The 22,006-nt window shown below is 38.5% G+C and overlaps 1 protein-coding gene across 5 annotated transcripts in view; it reads right to left on the bottom strand.

The window, feature by feature from the left end:
• Positions 1-22,006, bottom strand: part of CADPS2 (calcium dependent secretion activator 2) — a 317,678-nt gene that overhangs the window by 162,101 nt on the left and 133,571 nt on the right. For all 5 annotated transcript variants that reach the window (XM_086747222.1, XM_086747229.1, XM_086747251.1 and 2 more), the window contains exons 5-6: positions 19,811-20,047; positions 15,128-15,249 (exon numbers count right to left, since the gene is read on the bottom strand). In XM_086747222.1, the coding sequence (XP_086603348.1) occupies positions 15,128-15,249; positions 19,811-20,047 (359 nt within the window). The remainder of the gene's footprint in view (positions 1-15,127; positions 15,250-19,810; positions 20,048-22,006) is intronic.

Below are 22,006 nucleotides of genomic sequence, written 5' to 3'. Positions count from 1 at the left end.
TTAGTTGTTTAACTGAAAAACTTTCGGATGGTTTTTAAATAAGAACTAACAACGTGGCCTCCAGAATTTGAGCGCTGAATAAAGAAAAGTTACTCTTCTTTATATTTAAACTTTCAACAACAATAACAGTGAAATATTTTATGCAAGAAAATAAATCCTATAGCTGATTTTTACTTTTCATACAGGGGAGCAGGTGAACCTGTACGCTGTAACTTGGTTGTCTATGAAAATAGACTGAAATTTTCAACTCATTTGAGTGAAAGTATGTTGCAGATAATTTATTTTATGTGGACAGAAGAGTGAGAAAGAAGAACTTGCAAATCAATTAATCTAATTTCTGAAACTGCTATTTACAAAAGTGTATCTTTAATGATTTGTAATACAATAGAAAAATGTAATGCTTTATATTTGTAATAGGATATGTTTTAACTGCCAAATGTAGGTAAGCAATGGAAACAGCAAATCCACCACTTCACACATTTGGAGGAGCCATTGATTCATGAACATCTGTTCAATGATTTTTGCTAGTGTGAACAATTTCAGTGCTGCATGTGTCTAGATGGGAAGTGCAAAATTTTTGTCAAAACAAGTGTGGATCTCATGCAACCATCATATTAAGTTAAAAAATTCCCGTTATTGTCTCTTTTTAAAAAAATCTTGATAGAAAAGAAGTCAAAAGTAATAATAATTTCAGTGCTAAATGCTGCAGTGTTGCACACTCCTTTAAAAACTCCAACAGTAAGACTAAAAAAAACCCCAACAAAACAATCCTGCTGCTTCTGGCTCTAATTGTGCCACATCGTTTTCCTTTGTATGCATCATTTTTCTGCTTTCACTTGCTCATTTGCTTTACTACAGAAATTGCAATGATTTGATGTTTGATCATCTTCAACCATAAGCCTGGTCTTTTCACCACATTTACACTGCTGTTAAGGTATGTGGGCTGACACCGTAATGACTGACAGAGTCCTTTGCCAGAGCTGATTTCCCTTCACTGCAGAAGTACCCACTACCAACAGGGAAGCGGATGTTTATTTCAGGTAAAGATTTATCACTGTGTCACAGAACCACCTCTAAGCAATTTTATTTTTCCACTTCATTTTGGAACACATTTTGTATACTGAAAACAGCAGCAAATTTCTCTCTCGGGTTTTCCACTCTAATCATGGTCTCTGCTAGTCAAAACTTTGAGATCTTAAATCTCCAGTCTTACATGGGAATGAATGTTATAAAATTTATTATTCTAAGCAAACATTAGAAATTTTATTTTAGCCCTATTTATTGGAACATTTTCTTTCTGACAAAATACCAAGCCTACATAATTTTGTATCATCAGGAACTGATTTTCCTCAGCAATTAGTAACTTGTCCTTTTTGAAATCAATACTAGAGTGTATTGGTCTCCTTGGTGCCTCCTTTTGCATCTTTCTAGGTTTGATTCTCAGTTTAAATCTACTGCATAAATCTACCTCAACAGATTTATTAATTCTGCATTAAATAACATTAAGTGGTCTCCTGAAAGAGTTTTCTTATTTCCTATCCATGCAGGGGTGTGGTACAGAGCTGGAATGAGCAGGAAGACCCACCAAAACCAGTTAGGTGTCCGACTGCTCCACAGGACCAGGACTTCATCTTTGCACATCTCAGAGCTGGACTGGAAATACAATGTTCAGATCTCCATAATATCTCTGCTTCTCAATTATTTAAAGAATCTATATCAGTTTTGTTGTTTCTACTCCATATAGAAACATACTCTAACTGTAGAAAAACGGGTATCTGTAATCTTCAGGTTAGAAATCATACACTGAAAGCTGTGGGATGAAAGGCCAGGAAACAAAAAGACTGACGAGACTCAGCACCTCCCTGACACATCTGACTACAGTGATTCTTTAATCTAGTTCAAAACACCTTAAATTCAGGTCTGACAAACATTCTGTTGTTAGGGAAGTACTGCATGAATGTGGAATTTATCAAGTGTTGCATATTACTAACTACGACTGCAATTACACAGACTAAAAACATGGGAGAGCACGCAAGCTGCTGTACCAGCAGTGGAGGTTACCCCACAGTGATCTGACAGTAAATCTTTAATTTGATGAGGAGGCTGCATGCAGCCAAACAAAAATAGAGTTAAATCCATACTTATCTAATTCTGGCTTTTTTACTGAGACTCTCAAGACAGTATTAGTTGGTACTAATTGTTGCTAGTTCTTCTCCACTAATAATTGGACAAATATCATAAGCATTTCCTTCTCTCTTATCCATCCATTTGGCAATGAGTGACACGAGGATGCTATACTAGAAATCATGGCCTTAACTCTAAGAGCTGTCTCATACAACCCAAAGGCATGTTTATTTTTTGTGTTTTGCATACCTTATGAAATAATACAAACATTCCAACTTCCCCCTTTAATGAAAGTTACCGAAAAAGGATGTTAAACTGTTACTGCCCAACCAACAGAAGTTTATTATGCAGCATCAAGGGTTTGACAGGGTAATGATTATTCCTTTTATGCAACATTACAACCGTTATTTTTTCATATGTATATATTCTTCATTACATCAATGGGATCTGAAATTCATGTTTGAAACCACAAGGGAAAGAGTTTGTATGTTTGCACCTTTCTGTAATGCTTATAATATGGTTTAGGTTGCAAATATTTTTTTTGGGGAAAAAAAAACAACTATATTTTCTTATTTCTCTATTTGAAAATTACTCATTTATTTTGGTGGAAGTACAAGGAGCATAATGTCCTCCATCAGAGCAAGCATATTAAACTGCAGCTGAAAGGCAATGTGTAAAGAAAGTTCTAAAAAATCATAATGTCCTTTTACCATAGAAGTACAAACCCTGCACTCAGGCAAACTGAACCATGGGCTGGGCCAAGTATCTTGTCCTTTCATCACTAACCTCATCCAATATTTTGTACGTCTTGACTCTCTTCTTCCCTGCGTTACTGTGATGCCACTATTTTGTGCAGAAATCTTGCTGGATTCATTGTTTTATAGTCCCAGTTACAGAAACTGATACTTCGCATAAATATTTCCAGAGCTGTCAGCTAGTGGAGCACGACAATAGTAATGGTTTTAATTCTGAGGCTTCCATTGAAATCTTCTTAAAAGTACCAAATACAGACACGAGGAAAATAATTTTTTTTCTACAGAGATGAATGACAGTAGGAAGGAGAAGTATAGAAAACAGAGAAATTTTGGTATAAGGATGGAAAGTCATATAATTGCCTTTAAGAGTCACTTTCGATTTCACCTAAGTAGGGTCTACATTACTGCCCCTTCTCCTTTTTCATTTTTTTTTTCTTCTACCATTTTTAATTTATTCCAGTCTATATGGGAACCTTCAACTCAGCACACTGGTGGTTTGAAATGCAGACTGACAAGCCTCTTCAGCATTTCCTTTATAGAAAAGTTGGGTGTTCAGCACCCTGCAGTACCTGCACACACTAAGCAGCCCAGCATTCAATTTCTGAATGCATTGTCGAGTCACTATCTAGTATAGTCACTCAGAAAGAGTGTTGTTTGTTTGTTTGGTTTTTTACCCCCTGTGGATTCAGTAGCAAAATTAAAGGCTTTTAGGCTAGTTATTGCAAAATATTGGCAATCCCTTCTTGGAACTCTGAAGAACTGAATGCTCCGAATCGGATCCTTACTTCGGCAACAGCAAAGATACAGTGTTTTGACAGATATGCTACATTGCAAAGCCCCTTTACGCAAGTAGACTAATACGAAAAGGAGAAAAGAATAATCTGATCATATGGGTTTTTTCTAGGGTTTGCTTTTGGTAAAAACAATAACTGTTTTAAATAAAGGTATTAACAGAGCTCAAAATTACTAACCATTTATTATAGAGCTAATAATGAGCTAGACACAATAATGTATTTCTTTTAAAATACAAACCATTATTAATATCTGAAAAAATCTTTGTAAAAAAAGAAGATAAAATTGCAAATAATTTTTCTTTAAAGCAAAAAGGTGTCTAATACAAAATAGAAAGGAAAACCTGAAGAGGGGTTCAATGCACAATAGGCAACTGAGTAAAAACACTCATTTAGGCTTTCTACACTGTAAATGAGAAGAGTGCAAGCTAAAATTACAGAATGCTATTATGACAAGTATTGTCATCACAAACAAAACAGTATGAATAAATCATTACTTACTCTTGCTTTCTCACCCCATTTTCAAAACAGGCACCTAAGACAAGTCAGAATGAAGACTTTCAAGGCTACGCAACAAGACCGACACACTGCCAGGACTGGGAACCATTGCTACATATTGTGTAAAGAATTCATGCCAGGCATTAACTCATGTTTCCCACTGAGTTTTAAACCCAGCTAGGGGTTGGTAACAGACAAAAAGGCAAGACATAGCCATTTATGCTCTCAAAGTTTTTATACGCATATTTACTTCACTTTTGCCTTGCAAAAGATAATTACAAATCCATCACAACATTCTTAAAGGTTGCAAATTATTTCATAGAATCACAGAATAGTTAGGGTTGGAAGGGACCTTGAAAGGTCACCTAGTCCAACCCCCTGCAAGGAGCAGGGACATCTCCAACTACATCAGGTTGCCCAGAGTCCTGCCCAGCCTGACCTTGAATGTTTCCAGGGATGGAACATCAAACACCTCTCTGGGCAACCTGTTCCAGTGCCTCACCACCCTCATCATAAATTTTTTTTTTCCTTATGTCTAGTCTAAATCTACCCTCTTTTAGTTTAAAGATTACCCTTTGTCCTGTCACTACAGGCCCTGCTAAGAAGTTTGTCCCCATCTTTCTTATAAGCCCCCTTTAGGTACTGGAAGGCTGCTATAAGGTCTCCCTGGAGCCTCCCCTTCTCCAGGCTGAACAACCCCAACTCTCTCAGCCTGTCCTAATAGCAGAGGTGCTCCAGCCCACTCATCATCTTCGTGGCCCTCCTCTGGTGTCACTCCAACAGGTCCATGTCTTTCCTGTGTTGAGGGCTCCAGAGCTGGACACAGTACTCCAGGTGGGGTCTCCTGAGAGCGGAATAGAGGGGCAGAATCAGCTCCCTTGACCCACTGGCCACGCTTCTTTTGATGAAATCCAGGATATGGTTGGCTTTCTGGGCTGCGACTGCACATTGCCAGCTCATGTCCAGCTTTTCATCCACCAGTATCCCCAAGTCTTTCTCAGCAGGGCTGCGCTCAATCTCTTAATCCTCTAGCCAGTATTTCATGTTATATAGTATCTGTGTGACACTTTAAACCTTCAAAATAGTGTACAAATGTTGATAAACTGACAGTAATTTGATGAAGCACATAGATGTTGTCATCTCAGTCTAAAGATGTGGGAAAACAAATCACAAAATAGGCTGACCTATCTAAGCCTGTACAATCAGGGAAGACCCAGGAATCAAATCAGAAAATTTCAGTATTCCATCTGGCATCACACCACTACTCTTTTTTTCTGAAACCCCTTTTACTCCTCTTTCTGACTCCTACTGTTCTTATCAGCTGTCGACATTATTCTGTCTTTGTTTCCACTCTCCTCTTACTCTCAATCTGCCAGTATTGCTTTCAAGTAGGTCCATTAACCTGCAGACTCATACCTTATATGCTAAGTAGTTATTAAGAAGTTTCAAGATCGATAAATTATTTTCTTCATCTGTTCAGTGGACTATTCTGTATACTTAATGTATTGGATCTCTTGACACCTCTGAGGATCAAGGCACATACTAACACAGTGACAGCAAAGCAGAGTATGCCCATGGTGGAGTCAAAACCAGTTTTCTGAGGGTCATGAGCATTTGAGATATACACAGTATTCTTAACCTAAATAGGGTTCAAAAGCCAAAACTTATTTCTTTTAAACCCTTTTCCTCAACCTTGCTTTTTACTCAAAACAACAAACCAAAGCTAAATAAAACCATAAAATTTGTTCTAATTCAAACACTGCATCTAATCAAGTGTTTAGAAATTATTTTCAATGTACCTATATTAAATAGCTTACAACAAATATAGGCAAATTTTTGAAAGATCACTTCAATCCAAGATACAAGAATGGTATATTTTGAAAATGTAAAATGGGACATTCTGATCATATAAAAATTCAAGAGAAATTCAAAGCAATTGTTTTCACATCAACTACCACCCGCAAACAACTGAAGTTTCAATTCAATTTTCCAAACATGACAAATTTCAAATCCACTCTACCAGAGTATTCCTGAGGAAGACTGGAGATAAAATTTGAGGTAATCCTTCCCAATCCTATCTCTTTGTCAGACCTCCATCCCTCTACATGATACTTTAAGCCTGCCTTTGCCTTCACTTTGACCCAGCCAGACACCACGTAGCTGTATTAGTAATAAGGCTTAGCCTGATCTAAAACATTTTTCTTTTAAGCAGGATTTAATTGGCTTTGTCACCACACCACACTATTCATAGCCAAATGCCTTCCAGTTTGAAGCTGGACCACACATCTATAGGTGCTTTAGCACAATGCTAGAGAACACAAACAGATTTATCATGGACATTAAGTGGGATGTAAACAGTCTGCCTCCAAGCCCTGATTGTTATACTGAAAGGGGTAACAGTGGGACATGCATCTTCCAAGACTCAAGACTTCTAAAATGCACTCTGAAATAAAATTGGTATCAGTCTTGCAAGGGACATGTAATGTCATTATATGTTGTAAAAGAAGACAGTCACCCCAAATCAGCTATTTTTTCCAGCAGTGACACTAGATGAGGGGGGTTAATATCCCAACTCTGAACAGAGAACCTATTAATCATAAAGCCCTCAGTTCCACTGTCTTGCTGCCTGGGGTCTAAGCGCTGCAGCAGAAGGCGGTGCACCAAAGCCGCAGTCTTCAGAAGTGCAAACATCACACCAGGGCAGAAATCCTGGTTGCGTTCAGTCAGTTATTAGCACGCTGAGCACACAGGAGCAAGCAGAACAACCAGGATTTAGCCAGAACAATAAAAAAGATTAAGGTGAAGAAAATAAAAAAAAAAAATATGCCCTGATGGCAGAAGGATTATGTTTATTGCTAACTATCCAAATAGAATAGAGATTACAACCAGCCTTAATTATCTCCTTCCTCCTCTCATCCTAATTTATTCCATGCCACACTTGTCTTGATCTGACAAGTGAATGTTCCCATCTAACAGTGGTGGTTTTCACAAGTCCCTTAGGCAGATAAGACTTACAAGAGAATATTTTCGGAGTTAATCATAGAATCATCGCAAAATTTAGACTGGAAGGAACCTCCGGAGATCATTTAGTTCAAATTCTGCTCCATGCAAGCCCAGTTAAAATCAGGTTGCTTAAATTATTGTCCAGCCGAATTTCAAATTTGTTTTAATATTAAGTGCCTGTATATAATTCATAGTTCTCTGCAATGAGTGCTAAAAAATCTCTTAATATAAAATAGTAATCAATGACAGAACACAGCTAGAAACTTACTTATTTTAGAAATCTCATGTCTTGTGGCTATCATATTGTTCTTTATATGTGAGCTGATTAGGTATTATTTCTTTTCTTTAAAGGAGCAAGCAATTGATCAGGCATCAAGACTAACTGAACAGAATTTTCATAAATTTTCACATACATTTTCAGCCGAATCCATATTCCTTTTGTGAAACTCTTCCACTATTAATTCAGAACACAGGCTGGGATAAATATGTATTTTTTTCTTCTCCATCTTTTCCTTTGCAGAACCAAGAAAACATCAGATAATTTCATACTGGCAATTTCTTTTTTCCTCTTCACAGCTGGATACTGGACTGGCATATGGTATCTGCTCATACCATCCAATTTTTTGAAAAGTAATTTCTTCCATCCTATTTTGTGAATTGCTCCAATCATAACAATCCAAAAAAGAAAGACTTACTGACATGTGACAAGATGAAAGCCATGACGGAATTTATCTGTCGTAGTTTATCCCTGCTCGGGACCAAGCTACGCAGTCTCTTTCTCACTCCCTCCACCCTCTGAGGGAATAGGGAGAGATAATATAACAAAAAGTCTCGAGGTTTGAGATAAGAACAGGGAGAGATCCTTAAAGTTACCTTCATGGGAAAAAAAAGACTCAACTTGGGAAAAACTATTTGTTTATTATTAAAAACAAAGCAGGATAATGAGAAAGACAGCAAAGGAACTTCCCCCCCACCCCTTCCTCTTCCTGGGCTTAACATTATCTCTACCTCCTTCCCCCCTGAGCGGCACAGGGGGGAAGAGGGAATGGGGGTTATGGTCAGTTCATCACATGTCGCTTTACGCTGCTCCTTCCTCTTTGGGGGAAGAACTCCTCACATTCCTCCCCTGCTCCAGCGTGGGGTCCCAGCCATGGGCTACAGTCCTACACAAACTGCTCCAGCGTGGGTCGTTTTCCCATGGGGTGCAGTCCCTCCAGAATGGCCGCCCCAGCAGGCCCTCCACAGGCCACAGCTTCCTTTAGGCACCCACCTGCCCCAGCGTGGGGTCCTCCACGGGCTGCAGGTGGATCTCTGATCCTCCATGGGCCTCCATGGGCTACAGGGGCACAGCCGGCCTCACCATGGGCTGCACCACGGGCTGCAGGGGAATCTCTGCCAGGAGCAGCATTACTGCTCCCCCTCCTTCTGCACTGACCTTGGCTTCTGCAGCCATTCCTCTCACAAGAAATTGTTCACAACCGGCTCAGGCAGACGCTTCTCAGGATCTCTTCACATCTCCTCTCCTCTGCCTGGCGGGAAGCCAGAGCATGAGGGCCACAAGGCCCACAAGGCTTGCGCCTCCCCCTCTCTGCCCCTGCTTCTGCTTCTTCACTTTTTATTTTTTAATTTTTCCCATTCTTAAATACGTAATCACAGAGGCATTATCATGGAACATTCTGCTAACAATTGCCTCAGCCCTGGCCAGCAGCGGGTCCACCCTAGGCCCGGCGACGTCCACTGAGCAAAAGGGAAACAACTTCTAGCAGCTTCTTACACCATAGCCCCCCCTCACTAAATAAAACCAGAACATTATCCTTTAAAGATATAAAGTTGAATCTTAGAGCAAATTACAATAATCATTATGCAACTCAATCAAACCTAGTTTACGAAAGCTGAAACGTTTTGTTTCCTGGTATGTCGCCAGTGGCTTCCCTAAAATTCCAAAATACTTATTACAGGATCACCTTCACCAAGTTTTCTACATTGTCCACATCGACATAACTATATTTGTTAGGCTTTATCCTTTGAAATGATCTTACTAGTAATACATAGAGGTTCTGTCACATACAGACTCACTTTTGTACATGTTGCATAAAATGTATTTATGTTCTAAGAAAATAAGTCTGGATGCCAAAAGTAGGTTGAACAATTCTACTTTGTTATCCTCTGTGAGTAAAAAACTTCCAGAGGTAACAGTCAAAATAACAGGTGAAATCCACCAGGTACAAGATATTGTTTAAAGAGTTAAATCCTAAAGAGAATTTATCCTCAGAAGATATAACGAAGCATATGAACAACAAGCTAAGCATGGTTAGACCAGGCACAATTAAAGTGCAGTCTCATTATCCTTCTGTAAAAATCTCATGTGCAAATATACTCATCTCAACAAGAAAACACCCAAACAAATGAAAAAAACCCAACACCCTAAGGAGAGCTGGTTGACTTGCCAGCAACAACCAGCATGATTACTGCCTCTCTGATCAGTAAATACTTGTATTTCTGTCCCTCGTTTCTTCCTATGTTTAGTGTCTAGTTTTACACTTAAGACTCGAAGCAATATGAGGCAGGGACAACTTTATCATTCTGCTTTTTCTCCCATGTAAGAGCAGTAACATGGGTTTCTACACATGTAAACAATATAAGGAACGATTACAAAACACTAACAGTATAACTAAAGTATCACTGGCAAAAATTTATCTCATTCATGCAGATGTATCAGACACAGACCAGTAGCAAGTGGAAAAAAAAAGAAAAAAGATGTGCCTTCCCTTTTCCTTACATACTGTACAGCTGTGTCATGAAACCACAAGTAAGGTGACAGCTTAAGTATGATCATCTCTTTGTCTCATTTAATCAGAAATAAATATTAGAAACTTGCAAGGACTATGATGAAGAAATAAAACTATCTGATGCTTGGAACATGGCTGTCACAGGTTATAAATGTTGTCTACTCTTTTTCCCTTCAGAAATGTTATCTTAGGTCATATCCTCAAAACATTATTTTATTTTTTTTTTCATGACCGACCACGACATTTCAGGAAGTTCTAAATTTTAGAAGTTAAGTCTTCTTTTTCTTTTTTTTTTTCTTTTTTAAACTTTTCTATAATTTTTTTGCTAAGTAATCTTTAATTATGTATCCACAAGTGCTGTCATACTTCAAATACTTTATGGAATTAACAATGGTAGAATACTGCATAAAAATAATGTGAACAGCATTTACTTTATTTGTGCAGTCTTAACTGAGGTTCCTTGCCTACTCTGGTCAGATATTTAATCATGCATTCTTATCAACCTTCTAATATATAATAGCCCTTTTTATAAGGTTAAGCAATCACTGGCAGCAAAAGATCATAATCCTGTTTACATGAAGAACATTCTGGCTCCATTAAAATTTTCTCATCGTGCAAGATATGATCTTTTTCATATTTCACAAATATGTGACAAGGGAATATCACTTGTAGTGACATAATATAGCATATTACCATCTTTTATCTTTAGGCATGATTATACATACCCAAAAGACTGTGCTTTGAAGAAACTACACTATTAAATATTCAGAATGAATAAAAATCAATGACAAGAAAACATGTGGACACCAGATTCCACAAGACTAAAAACTAAGCCTCATCAGTAACATTCAGAAAATGAAATTAGCACTGGATTTTGCAAGACTACCCCCTGTGGCATCACAGCAACAAAGTTATGCAAAGCTTCATACAACTGAAGGGGTCCTCTGAAGCCTCTGCTTACTGATCTTTGACAGAAAAGGTCACAGGCTATGTTGGAGGGATTTTCAGCAGGGCTAAAAGGCAGAAAACAGTTGGAAGGAATGAAGAAATATTTTACAGGCAGCAATAAAAATTTTATGGGGTTTGCATGTGAAGCTGTACAACTAATCTGTTTGTAAAATTGTCCAAGACTTAAGCTCAGTCACACTATATTGTTCTATAGCATTCGCATTTTAGAATTATCATTAGCTACTCAGTAACAGACAAATAAATAGGGCTTTATTTAGCTTGTTAAACAAGGAAATGAAGCACTTCAATATAAACTTACAAAATTATTATTCAAAGAGAGAGAAAGCAGACAGGGGTTAAAAGTAATAAGAAACCAGAAAATATTTCTTACTGATAAACTGTCAGGATAAAACTATGTTCTCCTCTCTGGGACTCTAATTAGGTCTTTCCCCTTTAAGAAAGAACATTGTTTCTAATTTCCTTATTACTCTTATGGAAGCATTCAGGGATTCAGAGGAATACTGAAATACATATTCATAAAAATAACTGAGAAAATATTCAGCATTTTGGAATAGTGAATAAATCCTAAATTAAGTCTCCACTTGACTCATGCTTCCATTAATCTCCACTTCAAGGTCACACTGACTTGCGCTCCATTCTGAAGCATTCGTCTGAGTCTCATTTTCCCCTTTTCACTGTCAAAGCTTTTGAAACTTCTGACCAAGTAGTAGCATTGCACTGCATACAGTGATGTTTCACAGATGAAAAAAATAAGCATAAATAATTCTTCATACTGCTTCTTTTCACAAATGTAGCTACCAGTTCAAAACGATAAGCCAACTACAGAAAACGTGTGTGACAAGCAGATGATTTGGAGCTCTTGCCAGCAGTCTCCCACAGCAGGCTGGTGGTAATCATTCACTTCTCATCACTGTCTCATTCTACACTTAGTATGAGAGCTTTGTTACCCTTTTCTAGCTGCATGCCCTATATAAAATCTGAAGTTATGTTCTCATTTATTTACGATTTGTCAGTGCAAATATGTTACTGCTAGTGGTTTGAAGAGTTGAGCTGAACTACAGTCCTCAATTCTTTTTTTTTTTTTTTTTCCAATGAGTTCTGCATTTTTTCCACCAGCCTTACCGATTATTTTCCTTCATAATAGAAGGAACAGCACTGAAAATTATCCCAGTAAGGAGCCAGCTGCCGCAGCAGGCAAAGTAGGCAGTAGCCTAGGGCAGCCGATAGCTTGTTTTTTTTCTGTATCAGAAAAGAGATGGACAGGTTGTGCTTGCCCAGCTGGTCACTGCCCTCTACTTACATGACTTTGCCTACTGCTGCCAAAGGACTGACGGGGAAAGGAGGCATCTCTCTTCCCAATAGTAGTACCATTATTAACGTCAACAGGAGGAGAAAGTCACATCTGTTTCCACCTCTCCTCATATCTCCTCTTTGCAGGAGAACATCTAACCCTTCACCCAGTGACTGACCCTCCCCATCTCTCTGGCAGGCCCCCATCAGACAAGAGTGATGAGTGCTGGAAGAAGCAGGGGGGCAAAAGGCGGCAGGTACTGCATGGGTCAAGGACATGTTGGTCATAAAGATAAGAAAGATCTTAGAAGGACTGGGAACAGGCTAGGATAGGAGAGAGAAAAGAGACATCTTATCTCTTCTGAAATCTGGGGACTCCTCCCTGCCTAACAACAGTATTTCCTAAGCTCTCTTCCACCAGCGCAATTTTGTGGTTAAACTCTGCCAAGCCCTCTTAGTTCCCTCTGCCATCAACCAAAAAAAAAAGGCAATATTGTAGTGTCAAAAGAAATTATTTGGCTCTAACAGAGAAATTAAACTGTGGAATAAAGGATCCCCCATTCCATAAGCAGCTTCCTCCATCTTCTTTACTGTTTGCCCATAATTTGCTAATTTCATGCTTGTCTAATTTAATATCCTCCTCCGTTGCCTCAAACAGCATCTCTATATATGCTCACAAACTGCACGTCTCTGTATGCTCATAGTCATACTATTTGCCAGTGTTTCATAATTACTCCTACCAGAAATGGAAAACAGCACAACTCAGAAGAGCGCAAGAACTAGATAGATTTTAAAGGTCTACCAGCCATGCCCCTTCAAGTTACACTGCTTTGTAGGACAGCAGGTCAATAGCACTAGGAACTCCCACTCCTGTCCTTCCAGTGTACGGTTCAGGGCATCTGTCAGTCATCCACTTCCTAAAGATACATAATTTTTTCCACACAAATCCATACAAATTTGATTTAGACAACATCACTTATATGGAATAGCCTACAACCTGTCTTTCTCCCATATTCAATCAACTCATATCTGTTGAGCCTGAAATCCACTAAATTAGTTTACAAGCTCAAGAGCAGGTCCTAACTTTATCCCTTTTCCTAGAAACACTCCAGTCATTCTTCTTTTGACTCCATCTATTCTGGAACTTCCTTTTTCACAAAGTTTCTACTTTGATAGGTAGGAAAATGGACTAATCTGTTACTAACTTTTACCAGATGTCTCTATACACAATGTATACCTTCTGATTGGTTTTACAGCCTTTACCCTAACCTGCGGCCCTCAGTATGTAATAAGTAAACCATGAACTGACCATAAACCATCCCTATCATGTTTTGTCCACCATATCTGGAAACAGTTAGAGAGAAACAAAACCCTTAACATCTACAAACTGCTTTCTGGAAGAAGAATGACTGTGCCCAAGATTCAAGAACGTGTGTATGCTAGCTGATTTAGGGAGAATGAAAGACCCATACTGATGACATCAGGGGTTAATTGAGCATTTAAAACAGAAGCTAACCAGTTCAAGGGTGAAGAAAACCAGACACCAGAAGAAGGGGGAAACTTGACTGTGACAGTAAGGAAAAGCTGGAGGCACTCGTTGCAGAGAACAGTACAAAAGCAACTCTGAGTTTGAAGAGAAAGCACAGCTTTGAGATGTGCCCTCCACAAGAAAGCCTTGCAATCTCATGGGACACTGAGTCACCAGAAAACACCCCAACAGATCCACAAATGAGTAGGGGATGTTGCATACCCACTTATGATCTTGCTTCAATGCATATACCTGTGTGTCTTTTATGCTGTTGTTGCCTCTAGAACTTCCTCATGTAGTACATGCAAATGCTAAGACTGAGCATTCCTATTCCCTGGAGAAGGAGCGCAGCCAGAGACTGTGACAAGTTAATTTTACATCTTGTCCCACATACTTCGAGTTCTGCAAAGCTCTCTGAATATGTTACTGGAGTAGGCTGCTGGCTTACTTGCCAGTGAAATCTGCTGCAACTAGCAGAAAGCCCACCAAATTAATCTCCTCCTCCTCCCAAGAACAGAAGAGGTAGATAAAACTCTGTGCTTGTAATTTTGCCTAACAGAAGTTTGTATTTATGGTCTGAATGGAACAGAAACTACCATCCCAACTCCAGTGAAGATGTTTTCTCAGATACTGTAACAACTGCAATTTTAAAATTGTTTTTCACAAGGCACACTATGGTGCCAGCAAAACCCCCACACGCTGTCTGGAAAGTTATCTACAAAAGACTCCAAATGACATTTTAACAGAGAGAAAAGTGTCTGAAGTCAGTATGTAAGGTCAAACAAATCCACCAAAAACCACACTTAATTTTCTTCCTCTCTGCAACTCTGACTGGCTCAGCAACAGATGGCATGATGTTATTCCCCTCCAAGTCAAGTTTGCTGACTGTCTCCCTCAAAAATTAATTGGAAGAAGAGGATCCTATAATTTAAAATGAAATAGGCTCAGCAGGTGAGTAAGCTTTGTCAAGATCGATTACTGAGTATTGATTTTCTACCAATTGTACAAGTTACACTCCACAAGGCCACCTGCACGTTAACCTAGAATACATAAAATCACCTCGGGCTAACATCTATTGAGAGGTTTGTACTTCAGAGGATGCAGGTAAGAGCAGAACGCTGCAGTCTCTAGCTCTTTTCCTCACACATACATTCAATGGCATTTATTTGGACAGCATTCACACTTTGTACTTACTTCACCACAAATAACTATTATTTGTATTTTCATTTTTCAGAAATAATTTAAGATAAATACCCAGGAAAAAAAACTTCATATAACCCATTTCTAACTTAATTGTAAAAACTGTAGAGATACTCAGTTAGGTTCTCCGGTGATATGAAGGAAAGAGATGCTGGATGTAGTGACAGCTGAGTGGCTTACTGTGGCCTGGAAGCTTCTGCTTGGTCCGTCTGAAGCTTCTCACCCCCTTCCACTTCCATGGTGCAGTAGACAATTCGATTGGGAGCGACTGACTTTAAACCTTGCACCTCCATTATAACAATCTGAGGAAAAGAAAGCAAATAGTTTATCCTTCCAAAAACATTACCATAGCACAGCTGTTGCTGTGAAAAAAATCCCCAAACCCCACTCACTCAAATCTTCACAGACAGAGAAGAGTTTTAATTTTGCCTTCTTTTGTCCACTTTCAACAACACATAGCAAGGATTGAAATTATTGCTCTCTTTCTACTTGGACAATGACCAAAAACTCACTTCAACAATAATTTAAATGCTAGTAGTTGAATTTGAGACTAATTTCTAAATATAATTCTAAATCTTAATACATGATGAAATGTATCTTTTAAGCAGTCAACTAAACAAGTCTTTAGAGAATGAATAGGTTACTAAGTCACACTGTAAACAAGACAAGTAAGTACACTGATCACATCCTGAAAAGTTGATTGCAGTGCTGTGACATAGGAGGTTGCAACCCTTGAATCTCAGAAGTGATTTGGTGTTGTGCTGAGCATGAGGCAGGTCAGAGCATTGCTATCAGCTGCTTTAATTTTTTTCACCACTACCTACCCCTTCTCCTTCTCTCAGCTCAGTACTTGCAGTCAGGTTCAGCATGCATATGGGGATGGGGCAGGGAGCGAAAGGGAAAAAGCGACGTCTACCAGCTGTGCCCCGAGAAATCTCCTCACCAGGGAAATTCTGAGCTTGGCAGATCCCATAGTTTTTCAGCTTCTCAAAACTACACAGTTACAGCTCAGAAGAGCCAAACGTAGTTCTACTTCAAATGCTCTCTGCCTTTTATAAACCTTACAGTTTGTCATAGTGTGAAATTACTGGAATTTTTACACTTCAGATGTTTCTAACTCAGAGAAGATTTGAGAAGAAAGTCAGGTTTCCCTGCTTGCTTTGGAAAAGTTGCTTTCCTTTCCAGTCTTATTTGGGTCTATGAGAAGAAACAGGAAAAAATGTAGTCTATTTGATCAGCAGAGAAGCTGATCTCAACTGAACTATATACAAAACCCAGTATTTGTTTGATCGTTTTAAAGGTGACAAAAGCAATGACTACTTTCGTTCTCATTAGAGGCAATTGGTTTCTTAGGTCAGCAAGCAACTACTAGAATACTTTCCTATTAAATTGTTTGTGTATTTGCCAATTTGTTTCAATTCAAGTATGGTAAGCCAGACTTCATCGCTAGCTGTAAAATCCTTTGTACTTTAAAGCTCCCACAACCTTAGTAATATTTAGATGTCTGTCAAATTGCTAGTTTGGTAATATTACAGAAAGATGACAGTCATTGATAATTTAGAACACTTTTATTTTACTCATAAATTATCAACACTGCCTATTACACTTAACAAATAATAACAGCAATTCAGAGAGAATGATGTAATCATCACTCTTTTCCAGGAATTCAAGTAGTTATCAACGTGATCAACGATCACTGAGAGACTATGCTAGAGATCCTTCTAGCTAATACTGGGTGTTGGTTTTCTTGAGTGAGGGAGGGCTATGGTGGAAGCTTCTGTAGGAAACTGCCAAAAGTTTCCCCTTTGTCTGGTGGACATGGCTGGGCCTAGGGCGGACCCGCTGCTGGCCAGGGCCAAGCCAGTTGGTAGCAGAATGTTCCCTGGTAACCGCTCTGTGACAGTGTATTTAAGAAGGGGGGAAAATTAAAAGAAAAAAAAAAAAAAGTGAAGAAGCAGAAGCGGGGGGCAGAAATGGGGAGGTGCGAGCCTTCTGGGCCTTGTGGCCCTCACGCTCTGGCTTCCTGCCAGGCAGCCGACTGGGCCCGACTTGGCCTGGCCCGGCTGCAAGAAGTGGAGAGGAGATGAGAGGTGAAGAGAACCTGAGAGGCGTCTGCCAGCTGGTTGTGAAGAATTACTTGTGAGAGGATCAGCCCTGCAGATACCAAGGTCAGTGCAGAAGGAGGGGGAGGAGTAATGCTGCTCCTGGCAGAGATTCCCCTGCAGCCCGTGGTGCAGCCCATGGTGAGGCCGGCTGTGCCCCTGCAGCCCATGGAGGCCCACGGAGGAGCAGAGATCCACCTGCAGCCCGTGGAGGACCCCACAACGGGGCAGGCAGATGCCTGAAGGAGGCTGTGGCCCTTTAGGCAGCTGTTCCTGAGGGACTGCACCCCATGGGAAAACAACCCACGCTGGAGCAGTTTGTGAAGGACTGTAGCCTGTGGGAGGGACCCCACGCTGGAGCAGGGGAGGAATGTGAGGAGTTCTTCCCCCAAAGAGGAAGGAGCGGTGGAAAGCGACGTGTGATGAACTGACCGCAACCCCCATTCCCTCTTCCCCCCTGTGCCGCTCGGGGGGGAAGGAGGTAGAGATAATGTTAAGCCCAGGAAGAGGGAGGGGTGGGGGGGAAATTATCTTTTGTTCTCTCTACTTTTCCTGCTTTGTTTTTAATAATAAATGAATAGTTTTCCCAAAGTCGAGTCTGTTTTGCCCATAACGATAACTTCAGTGATGTCTCCCTGTCCTTATCTCAAACCTCAAGCTTTTTTTTTTTCTTATATTCTCTCCCTATTCCCTCGGAGCATGGGGAGACTGAGAAAGAGACTGTGCAGCATGGTCCCAAGGAGGGCTAAACTATGACATACTGCCTATATGGTCTTTCCACATGCCAAACCTATGAATGCAGAATTCACATTTATTCATTTTTCTGCTGATACTTCTTTTCCTTGAGTTTCCAATTTAATTGCACAGTACATTTGTCTTTGGTAGCAATTCTGGATTCCAGCAATGGAAAAAAGTTGCATTTCATTAGGAAGGAAACTGTCACTAGGTGATTTACTAGCTCATTAGCTGATAAGCAGCTTCCTAAATATTGCTTGTCTACTTCTGAAATTGTCCAACAGATGAACATAAGTGTTTAAGTCTTCTTCCACTACTTTGATATTTTATTTATTTACTTTACAAATTTCTGCAAACAGGATATTTGAGGAAACATGCAAAAACAGTTACTGTTGCTTCTAGAGATGCGCACGGGTGTCTCTTATCTCAGCCAGCAAAGTGCATTCCCACCAGAACATTATAAACATCTTTTGCTGTTCCGTCTTAATAACAACATGCAGTGGCAGCATGAACCCCAGCCACTTCCCCTCCCCCAGGAAATTTTCATCGAGTTCTTATATTCTGTCCTAATGTTTAGACATGTTATAGATTTCCTGTTCATTCATGAGCCTGTGAAGCAGCCCTCAGTGGGGGTTTTGCTATAATTTAGTTAAGTCACATCATAAAAGACATGACATGGACATGTTTCTGTTATTAAAGAAACATGAAACTGTGCACATACAACCTCACATTTTCAAAAAATAAAGTATTTTGTGTCCAAGGAAATGCAATCAACTTTTCTTATTTGTCGATTTGCATAGAAAAAGAGCAGATCTTTCATGTTTCAGTCTAAATGAGGATCAGTTCAGCTGTTTCCTTTTATCTTCATACCTTCTGAGATTTAGCTTCCCAAGAGTAAGATATGCACATACTTGTCCAGCAAGAAAGTCAAGTTATGTGGTTAACATCATAATTGAAATGAAAATTTGCCCTACTGAAAACTGCTACATGTAGAGTAACACTTTAATTCTTTGCCTTGCACAGGATGAACTGTAGATTACTAACCCTGCAGAACATCTGTGTGTTTTCTTTATCAGTGATGGAGGTGGAAGAAAAAAAAAAAACCTAAGCTCACCAGACCTAATAGTCTACATCTCTCGTGTGAGGAGGGAAGGGCTGTAAACAAAGCAAAACTGTTCCAAATTTACTGGAAATTATATCTCTTGTCATTTTTCACTTAACTATTGTTTCAATCTTTTACTGTGCCTTTCCCCCCAAATATCACATCAATTTTAGTATACACTTAATATTTCTCTCTGGAGGCACAGAGAAAGCTTTTCTTCTTCTTCCATCCCTCACTGAGCAAGCTCTCTTGAAGAAAGAAAACATTATCGGCAAAGTTCTTCAGGTACTTTTTAGGTGCTTCAGAACTACTCTGTTACTGCTCTTTATAGACCATTCCAGGCTGGGTATTCCACTTGAGGCAGAGACAGCACACATGATGGGAGGTGCACGGGATTCAGCAGAGGAGTTATAAAAGGACTTTACCATTTCTTATGCTTCAGTACTAAGGCCTGCACTCCAGTTTTACATGCCTAATTAACTAATACTTTTTGGCATATAGAATGATGGATCTTACTTCTCTTTGAAAGTTGATGTTGGGGTTTTACATTATTAGTTACTAATATTAAAATTGCATACAGTGGGATAAGTAATTTCTCTGTTCCTGATAACAAGAGTGTTTCATTATTACGTTCAAAAGTATACTTAGGTATTTAATGTACTGAAATTCAGTTGAGGTTACATTTGTGTGGGAGATCCTACTGCCCATATTGCTGTGCGGGCCCAAATGCACCTACTGCTGCAAGAGGAAAATGCATCATATACCTGCATTCTAACTCGTAATTCTCAGAGACATAGAATAATTTACTTCTTTAACACAAAATTTGAAAATTACTAAGGAAGGACTAATAATAAAAAAGTATCAAGAGACAGATATTCTCATAATTTAAACTGTCAGCATGTTTTCTGTGAAATATGTGATTACCTCTAATGTGAAGGAGAGGACCACATCAGACTTCGACAGCTGAACTTCATTTTCATCTCCTATGTCCAAGAATGCAGAATTCTGTGATCGCTTTAACTTCTGGAGTTTAAATTCTGGCCCACCTTTAGACACTGGAAGACTTTCCAAATTTGCCATTAGCAAATTCACCGAGGACCGTAACTCTTCTATGTACATGTTCTCCATTTCTCTTGTTACAAATTTTGGGAATTTTCTTTCCTTTAGAGATATATTTTAAAAGTTAGGGAGGAAAAAAAAATCATCCCACATTATCATTATATGTTAATTTACTCATTTGCTCTCAGTTAAGAGGTATTTAATAAAAATTAAAATCTGAATTTTAGCATCTATCTTTTTTTTATATCTTCAAAACAGTAATAGGAAGACTAATCCCATCCCATAAACACAGTTAATCTTGACAAGAATAAATGTAATTTGAATTGAGAATTCCATCATATTCCTCAAATATAGTAGACAAAGCATCTCTGTGAACATATGAAAAAAAAAATAAAGTAAGGGGCATTTGTAAAAATGGAATCTCTTGCTCCCCCAGAATCATTTAATCATAAACCCAGGTTGAATATGTACACATTACATATTTCTAATACATGTGTTTTAAGCATATCGATTGACAATATACCTTCAGTGTTACCTTCAAATATTTTATAAATTGACAAAATGAACTGTTCACCAGTAATTGTTACTTCATTAGTTCCCTTGTGACCAAAATTAAGTCAATCACATTCAGGTTTCTAACATAAAGCTGTTAAACTGGAGCCATGACATAAAATTCCTATCACTGTTTATTTCTATTTCTAAAAATAGGTCCTTTATTTTGAAAGTAATGCTGAATTATTACACACAGGATTATTTTAAACATAAGTGTTAGAGAGAACTTAAAAAAACCATTTTTTTTTTCTCTGTAGGAGTTAGATAATAGTGTTTAGATATTGTGTTTATAACAAAGAGGGAACATATAAACATATATAATGCATATATGAACACATACAAAGCCAATTTTAGGCATAGTTTTTCCCCTCATATTGAATATAGGGCAGCTTGGGAGAATATGTCACTCAAGATTAAACAAAAATATAGATAATTCTAACATATATATGCTTTGCATATAAATAGGAAACAAACACATCTCCCCAAGTATTGTCTGCAAAGGTAGGCACAACAAGATTTGCACGGTTTAAGTAGTCCTCATAGTTTTCCCTTGCTTTATTATGAATTTGAAACTTTTATGGACAATATTTCACTTTTTAGGAAGATTGCACCTCTAAGTTGTTATTTATGAACTTCTTAGGCCTAAATGATAGTCTTTGCCTTTTACAGAAACAAGCAAATCTTAACTGCTTTACAATTAATACCATTTTAATATAATATACTTTTTTTTTTCTGCACATACACAGTATAACATACATGATTCTAATATTTTGTAACTTTTGGACCTAAAAGCAAGAGGGCAATAGAGCAAACATAGGATTATTGGACAACTTCTATTACAAGCACCAGCTTCACAGAAGATTGAATAGAATTGAGATTGTCTTTCTGTGAAAAAAGGAGTCTTTCCCCAAAATTTAATAAAATATGGTTAGGGACAATACCAATCCTACCTGTGATATTTAATATAATAGAAGGGCATAATCCTGTCCACTGAAATAAAGTACAAGCTATAGGAGAGAAAAACAGGCTTAACTTTCTAAAATTTACAAAAAGAAAATTTACTCAATCATCACCAATTTTACCTATGAGACTCACTCATAGTTCTGTTACTTGCAATACTAACATAATCATTATGAACTTAGACTTAATCTCTAAATATAAACTGTATAACACATATTTCAAAAGTACACCACACATAACCTGTAGTAAGACACAAACATTATGGTTACACTCTACACACAGTATAATGCATGCCTGTGTATAAAAGATGACTTATTTTAACTCCAAAATACATAACTCTAAATGTGCAAATAATATATCCCTTGTTTCACCACTGGACTTGATGAAGGAAACGTAGTATTACACACACGTGACTTTCCAAAAATAAATTTTGTTTTCTCCCTACCCATGTTGACACAAACACTCCAGCGCAGAAAGAAACGCATCTGCCAGACTGTTATGTTTTCCAATGATCTTCTGCTTAATTTTAGAATCAGAAACACACACTAT

This window comes from Chlamydotis macqueenii, chromosome 1 (assembly GCF_036417535.1).
Source record: "Chlamydotis macqueenii isolate bChlMac1 chromosome 1, bChlMac1.mat, whole genome shotgun sequence".
Taxonomy (NCBI): domain Eukaryota; kingdom Metazoa; phylum Chordata; class Aves; order Otidiformes; family Otididae; genus Chlamydotis; species Chlamydotis macqueenii.
This window is presented reverse-complemented; position numbering and strand designations above follow the sequence as displayed.